At 35.8% G+C, this 12,002-nt stretch overlaps 1 protein-coding gene across 1 annotated transcript in view; it reads right to left on the bottom strand.

Moving 5' to 3' along the window:
- LOC132377787 (voltage-dependent L-type calcium channel subunit alpha-1D-like) overlaps positions 1-12,002 on the bottom strand; it is a 348,931-nt gene that overhangs the window by 74,258 nt on the left and 262,671 nt on the right. The window contains exons 36-40 of the mRNA XM_059944141.1: positions 9,084-9,243; positions 6,969-7,096; positions 4,363-4,459; positions 2,861-2,963; positions 1,363-1,464 (exon numbers count right to left, since the gene is read on the bottom strand). Coding sequence (XP_059800124.1) covers positions 1,363-1,464; positions 2,861-2,963; positions 4,363-4,459; positions 6,969-7,096; positions 9,084-9,243 — 590 coding nt within the window. The remainder of the gene's footprint in view (positions 1-1,362; positions 1,465-2,860; positions 2,964-4,362; positions 4,460-6,968; positions 7,097-9,083; positions 9,244-12,002) is intronic.

The raw sequence follows: 12,002 nt of genomic DNA, 5'->3' as shown, positions 1-12,002 counted from the left end.
AGGTACAAAGGGGAGGTGACAGGAAGGTGAGAAGACTAAGAAGCCAGAGTGGGGAATAGAAGTGGGGGGGGGAGCGGGAGGGAGAATTTTTTTTACTGGAAGGAGAAATCGATATTTATGCCATCAGGATGGAGGTACCCAGATGGAATAGTTTGATGCACTACAGTTCTAGTTGAAGTATTATTCATTGTAGGTCAGTCAATATAATATAAAAACATTTTGTTGCTATGAGTCTACAATAGTGCTCAATTGTTTTGCACTATTCAAGTTTCTCTTATCAAATATATGACTAAAAATGTCTTGCCTTAGTTAATGTATTCTGTGTGTGCCCACCTCACAATAAATATCATTCTGATTCAAAACGTTCAAGCAAAAGCTAACCTTTCCCTTGATGAACAAAGACAAGCTTCAGACAGATAGCACAACAAATGCAATGAATTCAAGTGTAAGACTAATAATTTGTCAATTAAAGCACATTTTTGCTCATCAACCAGCATGCTTAAAAACCAGCTGTCAACCTTTTGTTGTATGTAAGCATACGTCTTCAAAGCTTTGTAAAGATGAGAAGCCTCCCTATCATTCTTGATTTTCAATACATGCAGACAGGCAGTACTAGCTTTGTGGAATATTTCTGAAGCACGGGTCTCCCTTTCAAAGAAACGTTAGGGGAAACAGTTGGTAAGAGGCAACGCAAGTTCCATGCCACCAACCTAAAACAGAATTGCTTCAGAATATTCTTACAGATTGAGAGAAGAAAAGAAATGAAGCTGTGAAGAAGCTCAGGCAAAAAAAAGTTGAAATGTTATTGATCCCATGCAGTGTTACTTTCCTTCTATGCCATGCAAGCAATAAGAAATAAAACAGAAGCAAGTGGTCGCTTAATTCTTTAAAATACTAATTAATAAAAAGAAGCATTAAGCAAAATTTAAAACTAAATCAATGGAAGAGTAATGGCCAATATGATTTTTAACAGCTATAAATGATAATACTTTAAATACATGTTCATTACTTTTCTGTTTAAACTCCAGACCATATCACCAGTGCACTTACCATTTCATTTTATGAAATTATGTACTGGATAAACAACATATTTTGTAAAATGCAGTTCAAATAAGTAATTCTAGTTTCAAATAAATAATAAGATTCAACTGCAGACTCTAGTTGGTCAATACAAAAACATAAATTGAATTATAATCATAATGCACGTTTCCACATAAACATAAAATCAATGAGGTCTGGCAAAGCAAAATGTTTTATACTGGATTACTTACTAACAATGAATTTAATCCTGTATTACGCAAACAAAATGATAAGTTTGTAATGCTTGGAAAAAGTAACAGTAAAGAAAATCATAGCACTAACCATCAGCTGGGGGCACCACCTGATCTAGCAACTTCATACTGGTTCGTTTCCAGATTTTTTTAATAACAGCTCTCAGCTCTTCATTAGCTTGATCGAGATTGCCTACAGCAAAAGAGAAAAAGAAAGATGCAATAGAATCTGTTACATGAAGTTTTTGGAATATAGGTGGTTTTATTACTAAATATATATATTGTAATTTCACACAGAATTTATGATTTGGTGATATTTATTAAATATAGGCCAAGAAAGTCAAATACATACTTCATGCAAGCATGCACGTTTGGGCATATTAGAGTTTTCTTACTTAACAATTTCACACATGTGAATTGGTTTTCCATATTTGATGTTGCTATCTGTGGACTTGGTTGTTTTAACAATATACTAAATAATCTGATATTCATAAATTCCAGGGACAGACTTCAAGCTAATAATCTTGTGGGTTTAATCATTAACTTACAACTGAGATTACATTTTTTCAAACATTGAGAAATATGTATATTTCATGTAAAGTTGGCCAATATCTATCCTACATTTCTTATTTCATATTTATGACAATGCTCATAACAAACTTTTATTACAATGTTTCAATACTGAAGTGTCTGTCTGGCATTTCAATCACATAAGAACACCTTAGGCATGTGAAGGTTAATGACCTGGATTTTGCTGACGGTATCCCATTCCATGCATTCCCTGTGCCAAAGACTTATCAAGTCTGGAATCATATGGTCAAACATGCTGATCATGATTGTCTAGGACCTTGAATGACGAGGCCTTGAGAGGCATATCTTTGGTCCAAAAAATTTTTCTAGGCTAAGCTTTAATTCTTTGCACAGCCACCACCAATGAAGAGAAAATAACTTTTACCCCAATCCTGCTTTCAGACTATGGACATTCATGGCTGGTCTTGGATTTCCCTGATATCTTTCACAATTACTGCATTGGTGCAACAAGTGATGGAAAGGCATTGGCAAGCAAAGGTTGATTCAATAGTCCTCACAAATACCCTGAGCATAGGGTGCCATTTAATTTTTAGTGGCTAGCCCATGACCAATCACTGTTGAAATTAGCAATTGCTTCCTGCAGGCAGTTTCAAAAATTATCTAAAAAACTGCTCAGTATGAAATTGGATGTTGTCCAGGTGCATGCATAAATACTGTTTAACAACAAAATAAATGTTGTAAACCCTCTCATATGGGCAAATTCCTTCCTGCCTCACACATTCACACTACACAATTGTTTCAGGGTACAACTCCACTGAGTATGAATCAGAATAATTCATTAATATTAATACAAGTATAGACATAACAAGAAGGAAAATATTACATTGTTCAAAAATGTATTTTACTGCATAGTTTTCAATTAGACAAGCAAACCATCATGGCATGTAGAAATTTATTAAATTCAATTCTAAAGTCAATTTTATGTTAATACCAAGTATCAAAAAGTTAAAGTTAACTGTGGCTTAACCAGATTGAACTCCAGATCTGTAAGAACATACCTTCTGTTTTGATTTTTAAAGCTGTTCTCACCAAGGCAAAAAGGGTCGCATTGAACATTACAGTCCCATCACTATTCAGGGGCATGTTCATGGCAACCAATCTCTGAAATTAGAAAAAAATAAAGATTTAGTTGTATATGATAAAAACTGCAGTAGTTTTGTTTGGATGAAAATTTTGACAAAAATTAGTTTCAGCTGCTCCATAATGTTGAATTGAATTGCTGGGTTTAAAAGCCTGATACAAATTTTCAAATAATCCTTTAGTTTTTACAGAATCAGCAGAAAATGAAGTGGCTAATTCTTAATAAGCTGAATTATTAGCTACAACTATTTTGAGATTCTCATTAATGCTGTCACAGAGGAAATATTCATTTACCAGATTCTCGTTTCATTCCCCCCACATTCCTATCAACAATCCTCACATTCTACTACTCCCCTACCCATAAGGGGCAAATTAGAGCAGCCAATTAATCTTTAAACCTGTACACCTATGGGATTTAGGAGCACCTGGAGAAAACCCATCACGCAAACTCCACACCAACTGCACTACTGGCTCACACTGAACCGAAGTTACCAGATCCACATGATTATTACAACACATTCCACACTGCAAAAGTTGATAGATAAAGATACTATGAGATTTTCTTTGGTCTCAATTAAAAAAAAACACTGAATGTGCAGTGTAAGTTCAAAGCATCTGAAATTTAAAAGTATAACCATCATTTTTGAGCAGCGTATTATCAATTCAAACCACCCCACAGTACTACTATAGTAGTACTACATAGTATTACTATAGCAGTGCTACAGAGTACTACTCCAGTCCTAATGAAGGGACTCAGCCTAAAACGTCAACTGTTTACTCTTTTACATAGGTGCTGCCTGGCTTGCCGAGTTCTTCCAGCATTTTGTGTGTGTTGCTTGGATCTTCAGCGTCTGCACACTTTCTCATGTTTGTAGCACTACTACAATTTTTGAGTATTGTAACTGGAAAGTATAATTTTTATGCCAGAAGTATTAGTTGCAGTAACGTACAATTGCAAAGAACATACTCATCTCATTATTCTCAGGTACCATAATCCTCTGTCAAAATGCAGTTTTTAAAAGTGTTTTATGAGTTTTCACTGGACATTTCCATTAACATTAATTGTGAACAGATGATTTGATGCTGACTATTTAAGTGGAGCAACCAGTTCTACATGACACTACAATTAGGTGAAATGTTAAGTATCATTACAAACATAACTTGTCTCATTAGCAAACAATGTCTTCAGAAGAGGGTTACAAGCAGATCATCATTATTACTAAATAATTAAACATCTAGATTTATATAAAAACAGAAAATGTTCAAAACATCCATTTGGTCAGGCAGCAACTGTAGACAAAGATATAATGTTAATCATTTATTTTTCTACAGATATTGCACCTGATTTGCAGAATGTACATGACATTTTCTGTTTTATGCCAGTTTTCAGCAACTGTTTCTGTTTTCTATTTGTCCTTACCTTGCATGCAACTCGATGTGGACAAAGCTTTCCAAAGCCCAATGGTGGCTGAATACGTCGAAGTAGTGTAACCACATCAAGATGTTTTATTCTTCCTCTGTGAAATATTGATTTCAAACTTGAGCAAACTGGCAGTCATGCCAATAGAATAAAAAAACTATCATACATTAATTGTCCCTCAATTATCGGATTTAAATTATAACCTTTCACCCTAAACGGCTAAACGTAGTACAGAAAAACACCAAAGAATTGAGTCTGAAATTATGTTAACTAAACTTCCAAAGAACTACAAGAAATATTGTTGATAGCTGGACCACTGAAAATTCTGAGAAATAACACACAATTCTGTGAATTTGTAGCCTTGTGCCCCATTACCATAACAACCTTGTAACATCAAATAAACAATCATTGACTTTTTAAATTAATATTTGTAAAATATTACAAGGTTTGAGCAGAAGTTTAGCTAGGAAGTTAAGTTACTGCATATTGTGTTCATAATTCATGCATTTTCCTGTATTTCTATTAAATATGATCAGGACCTTTTGTATCATAATTATCTGAAGGGATGCTGAAGGAATGTCTGGTCACTTTAAACATTATTTATCTGAAACAGCAATCCTGTTTCCCCTTCACAGATAATAATCTGCCGAATAGCTAGAGTATGTCTTTATTTCAGATGCACAGCATCTTCTATACTTTGAGATTTAATTATTGTACAGTTATGAAATTGGTGGAAACAAAAGGTATTAGGATTTGTTCACAAAGTCAGAATTCTTTGGGAATAATAGGAACGGATTGCCAATGATCTGTATGAGGGAGATAATGGCAAACACCTGCCAAACTAACGCGAGGTGCTGACCTGAGGGGAGCTTAAAAGAAAAGTTTACCATATTTCTTAAGTCAAGTGTTAGTTTTAACCATAAGAGCCAATGAAATTAAGTTGAATCTATCGAAAGTCATACATGGACGTGGATTAAGAGGTCTTTATCTGTCAATAAAAGACAAAGATTCATACAGGCTTATGACCACACAAGTAAAGAGCAGACTGGGAATGTCACATACGTCTGAGAGGCCAGAGAGACCAGGAGTTACTTTCCATCTACTGCTTGTTATTGTGTAGAATTTTGTAATTGACATTTTTATATATAAACTGCCAATTAGAGTGTCACAGACTCCTTTCTCCATTTTGTCATGTCCGAGAAATGTTCAATTCTTACATCAATATATGTTTTTAGGAATCTTCATGAATTATCAAAAGTAAGTGAACATAATTAATTTGAAGAATCAGCCACCTAGAATTAAGTTGCCACTCATTCTTTCAGGATTGTTATTACTGCACCATTACATTCAGATTTGAATTTACATAGAAACTGGATCTTGGGCGATACTAAGTAAAACAAAATGTGAAGAAACAGCAATCTGGTATTGAAAAGATGCAAGCACAGAAATTCCAGGGTATCTAAATACAGGCTACACGGGGGAAGGGCGAGTTTATTATACAATGAGATTAGCTCTCCTGTCCTTCCTAACTTCATAATCAGGTATTAGCTTTTGATAGCAGGGATCATCTTTAAAAACCATCCTTAGACTTGTTTTCCAGAGTCTAGATTTTCCCCTCTGGGCAATCTAATATTGTAGAAGAGGTTTTTACATAGGTGGTGGGCCTTAGTCAATCTGCAAGTGTCCCAGTGCTACATTTGAGTGCGGGCCCTAAATTATTTTCCAAGCCAAAACATGACTGAATTTCTGGCATACCAAGAAAAGCACTTCTTACCCACCTCACATGGGAGAATGCTGCATTGCTCTACCTTTACATTTCAGCTAACATGCATAATACAAACAATAAAACTAAAAAGATGTTGCTCAATGATTCCTATTCTTGGAAACATTAGGGTATCCAACTCATTGAAGTACAACAGTAGTCTGGCACCACTAGTAAATATCTGGAAGTGATGTTCAGAAAAAAAGCATTATATCAAAGCTGAGCATACAACTACTTTAATACATCTTCTTGTTCACAATTTATTTTCTCTGCATTTATTGAAAAAATTTATTTTTTAGAGAGCATTCTTAGCAAGACTGACAACCTCAGCTGCCCTGGGCTAGTGGTGATGTGCCTTCTACTTGAATGGCTACAATTCTTAATAGATGTTAAATAAAATCAGTTGTTGGAAGAGTACCGTAGATTCTTAGTTTTTTTGATGTGGCTAACTATTGCAAAACTTCCTGATTATTTTCTGTGATGCAATTGTTTCAATTGATTCTGCAATAATACAACCAGTGCATCCATCATGCCTCAAAAGTGAAATTATTATACTTGACTATAAATTTTGAAATTTCAGTTTGAAAATAATGAAGGGCAATTTTATGAAGCTGTACTTCCAGTACAAGACTTTACATACTTTAAATTGGAACTTAAGCAAGTTACCTTAATTTTCTTATAATAAATGGATGGGCAAAATGTGAGCAAATACCTGTACCAGAATTCACTATTTGTTATATACTTACATTGCTTTAATTTATATACATTCAACTAAACAGGCAGCTACGTATATGGTTACACAATTTCATAGGATATGTGGTGGAAATGAATAAAATGTACTTACTTTGCCTCTGGATCATACTCAGACCATATTCTCTTAAATTCTTCCAAATGATGAGGACCCAGAATGGACCAGTCACGTGTCAAATAATCAAAGTTGTCCATGATGACAGCCACAAATAAGTTTATAATCTGAAATACAGAGACAGAATGATATTTCCTCTATCTGTGAATATTTCAATCTAGTTAATAATAGAGCAATGAATTCCATATACAAGTACAATATTAACAGCACAGTTTTTCCTGATTGTGACATTGTAAACATGCTGTTTCCAGGGAAAATAACAAATCCATTGTCCTTTTTTTATATAATCCTGCTACAGCATGGATTTTCACTTCAGCTTCAGCAGTTAAGTAGGTGGAAATGGAGCAAAAATTTTCTTTGAATATCACCTATCTCATATTTCAGGAATCAAGGTTATAATGAAAAGTAGCACAAGGTTATAGCACATTGCATTTTACTAAACAGTGCCACCAAGAGGAAGCACAACTAAACACACAACATTCTGTACTTCGGTATTAAAATCCTAGTTGCATTATACATCATGAATATGAATAATCTGGAAGAATGAAAGCACAGTTAATAAGATTCATGAGGAAAGGACGTCAGAACACAGAACACATTTAAGCTTGGCCAGGTACACAATCTGAAAGTAAATATATTACAGCTTCTCAAATGCCTTTCCCAGCAGATTCAGGTGATGCTCTGTCCACAGCCTCTTGATTGCTTCCACACCTTGATGGACCTTGGGACAATCCACCAAGCAGCCAAACTTATTTGCATGGATGAACCACAAGAAACAGTTCTGAACTCCACACGAAGTAAGTATCTTCCACTTAACAACTTACATCAGCATTCATAAGGTATGATAGATGTCTGCTAACAAATTATTGATTTTATATGGGCAGGGTGGCAACCTCGCCTGCACATGTTACAGAACTCAACAGAGTTCCTAACACTCAAGGTGAACTTGGCGTATCAGCAAGAAAGTCTCATAGGGTCCACAAGCATCCTTGTAATCATTACAAGGCTTTCCTAATACTGCAGCATCTAGTGTTTTACAGAAGGAGTAAAGTATTTGTATTGGTGAGAAATGTAGAGGAGAAACAGAAATCTTCTGGAAACAGCATTAAGCATAATGCAGAAGCCTTAAAAATGTAAGAATTTTGAGTTAGGATAATTAGCAAAAACAATCTGAAGTACTTTGAAAATAAATAAAATCACTTAAAATGCCTTACAATAATAATGACATTTTAAGTATATAGCAAAAAGGAGAAAACATTTGGACTACAAATTTAATTGCCTTATTATCATCTTCAGCATGGACAGACAGGCACTCAGTCAGAACGGAGGGAATACAGCCACATAATTCCTTGCAAGTAGCATCACAAGATCGTAAAGAGCTTTTGGCACATTGGTCTTCATAAATCAAACTATTGAGTACAGGAATTGCGATGTTATGTTGAAATTGTATAAGATTTTAGTAGGTTTGGTGAGATTACATTATGGGTGAACGGTGAAATATTTAAGCTGAACCTGAGGGGGAGCTTTTTCACTCAGTTGTGAGAGGGTAGAATGAGCAACCAGTTCAACATTAAGAAAAATACGTATAGGTACATGGATGGGAGGGGGGTATAGAGGGCTATGGTCTGTGTGTAGATCAATGGGGCTAAACAGATTAATAATTCAGCACAGAGGGCTTGATTCTGTGCTGTAGTGTTCTATAATTCTATATGATCAATAGTGAATGATGGCAGGTTTATTAAAGGCAATTGACTACATTTAAGCTCATTCAAGTGCTATCATGCTATTTATTGAACTGTTAGGAAGAAACATCAACGTTGCATGATTTTCTATCCCTACTGATACTGATGTCAATGTTAATGCCTCTACCCCTGCACAAGAATAATTACTTGAATACAAACCAAAGAATGAACCTCACTCCCCTTGATCTTTATTGTTCAGCACCTTGACTGGCTCAGTGTGGTTCCTGAGCTGTTTGCAGATGCAACTTTCCCTCTTTGTATCAAAAATAATGTAAATCTTAGTTCAAGGAAGATTCAGGTAAAGTTGCTCAGGTAGCAAAATTGAAGAGAGCACATTTTGAAAGCCACATACCAGAAAGGCGCACAGCATGTAAAATGTGATGAAATATACAATAGCAAAGTTGCTACCACATGTATATTCTTCTCCTGGGGCATAATCTGATTCTGGGTCACAGAGTTTTCCAGGCATACATGCCAACATTATTTCTTGCCAGGCTTCACCAGTGGCACACCTGTGGAAAAAGTAGTATATTATAAGAAAAGACTTAATATTAGCCTTTAATTTGTTTGGTACAAGACACATCAAGTTCCATTTTTCACTCTCTGGGAGTTACCTAACAAAATAATGTGGATCGTGCCCAGTTTTTATCCAACTAAAATCCCTTAAACATAGAAGTAATGCTGGGCTTTTAAGTTCTCTGCAAATCTTCTTTGATTTGATTTTTTCTTTCACTCTTGAACTCTGCTATGGCTATAGATTTGTAATGCAACTGATACTGAATTGTACAGTACAATAGGAGTAAACTCTGACAGTACAACTTTTTGCCCATTGCTAATTTTTTGATCATGAAGTCAATGGTTATTTCTTCCTTGCCTTCTGACTCCTGTATTAGTTGTACTGTGTAGGATTCTTTTGGATAATACACGTTTCTAAACTTTAAAGTTTTTACCCAATTTCCTAAATCTGAAGGACAATTATAAGATGCACATTCACTTTATCAACTGAACCAAATTTGCTATGTTAACCTTTAAGACTCCCATGTTTTTCAAACATATCCATTACTTTGCTGTTTTAACCTCCTCAAGCTCTGCAGCCCTCCCAAACACCTTTGTAATCCTGGCAACTGAACATTTAATATGTACAGCAGATGTAACATTAATGACTGTTAAAATGGGATTCTGAATTAAAGCTACTTTACTAATTGCATCATACTACAGTGCATTGCACAAAGACAGCTGCCATTTCTCAATTTATTAGGGGGATGCATTCATGGAAAATATTCTATTCAAACAAAATTTGTATAGTGAAAAGTTAGGGTGAAATGCATTTGGAAAAAAATTGCATTCCTGTGTGAAGGTGAGGGTGCTAAATTAAAAACTAGTAAATTAGTTTATTTCTGACACATGTACCTAAGTAGAGTGAAATACTTGTCTCACATATCATCCATACAGATCAGTTCATTACAACGGTGCATTGAGGTAATACAAAGTTAAATAAAAGTGAAAATAAAGTGTTACGATACAGAGAAAGTGCAGTGCAGGTAGACTGTAAGGTGCAAGATCACAGTGAGATCAAAAGTCCATCTTATCGTATAAGGGAAAGATTCAATAGTCTTATTGCTGTGGAGTCTGGTGGTAGGTGCTTTCATACCTCCTGACCAATGGGAGAGGATAGAAGAAAGAAAGTCTGGGTTGAGTGGATATTTGATTTTACTGAGGCAGCAAAAAAGTGTGTTATAGGAAAAAATAGCTCTACACAAGACTCATCCCCTGAAGAGTCAATTATCTAACAGCCACAATTCAAAGATTAAATGTTTGATGATATAGAGGTAAAACATTAACTTTGGCTACTTGTTTGTATATTGTCCAGACAAGGGAAAGGCGATTGGTTTCTTTTTGAAATAACATTAATGAAAGAGATAGGATTGTTAAATATAGGTTCATGAACTTTAGACTCCAGATTCATCTAAACCGGGGGTCGGCAACCTGCGGCTCCGGAGCCACATGTGGCTCTTTTACGTCTGTGCTGCGGCTCCCTGTTGCTTTGGGAAATAATTGGTCAGTATTTAATTAAAATGTATTTTATGTTAGTTTGTTAGTTTTTGAAATGTAATTCTAAATTTGAAGATTATGGTGATCTTGTACAATCTAATTAAGACGTTGTGGCGACCCATTTCCTGACACATCCGAACCGGCTCACAATTAGCCAGCGTTCAGGCTAAGGGAGATAGCCTACGGGGGTTTGTGAGTATGTGTCTTTTGCAGCATCCGTGCCCATGGGGGGCGGGTTGAGGGAGGCTTAAAAGCAAGGCTGTTTAGTTCGAATAAAGCTATCTTTGACTGCAGTTTACTGACTGCGTGTAGCACACCGCTACAACGTGTTTTTATCACTGGCTGTCCAGAGGGGAGGTGCTGAAACGCTTTGTCGCGTGTCTGGAAGAAGTGAAAACTTTCCTGGGCAGCAAAGGGCTCACCTTTCCTGAGCTGGAACAGCCAGAGTGGCTGGAAAAGCTACACTTCATGGTAGACATGACAGCGCACCTGAACACGCTGAACACAGCTCTTCAGGGGTAAGGACGTACAGCCCTGCACATGTTGGAGGATGTTTTGGCATTCGAGCGCAAGTTGACAGTGCTTGCCAGAGATTTACAGAAAGGCACATTGTCTCACTTCCCCAATTTGAGAGAGTTCAAACAAGGTCACGACATGATAAATTCGGAGTATTTACATTCTGCAATCATCGCAATGCAAACATCGTTTGGGAAACGCTTCTGTGAGTTCAGAGAGGAAAAAAACACATTATCCTTCCCGGTCACTCCCCTAAGCATCGATCCATCCCTACTGAATACGACTGCATTGTCAAGTGTGAGTCAACCTGACCAAGTATGATAAATATTTTAATTGCCTATTATTTTACGTATATTCATATGTTTTCATTGTTCAGTGAAATAGTCCTTTAATTTTTCAGGTTGACAGCTGGCTGACGTTATTTTTGGTTTGCTGCTGGCGGCAAATTTAAGTTTGGCGTTTTTCATAAATACAAGAAGGACTCAAATAGACGTTGAGTATTTTACTTAAAAGTAACCTTCAACCCAACGTCTTTTTTTCGGAGTTCAAAATGTTTTTGTTGCATGCAGAAATGTAATTTTGTTTTCTCTGCAGGAGTTCATCAATTTCATAAATGCAACACATTATAGTTTGTTTATACATAGCATAAAGGCAAAACAAAACGTTGTATGCAGTGTTATTTCATTTTAAATGTCAAACGGGT

This window comes from Hypanus sabinus, chromosome 19, assembly GCF_030144855.1.
Source record: "Hypanus sabinus isolate sHypSab1 chromosome 19, sHypSab1.hap1, whole genome shotgun sequence".
In the NCBI taxonomy this organism is placed as follows: domain Eukaryota; kingdom Metazoa; phylum Chordata; class Chondrichthyes; order Myliobatiformes; family Dasyatidae; genus Hypanus; species Hypanus sabinus.
Note: the sequence above shows the minus strand (reverse complement) of the source record. Positions and strands in the feature narration are given on the sequence as shown.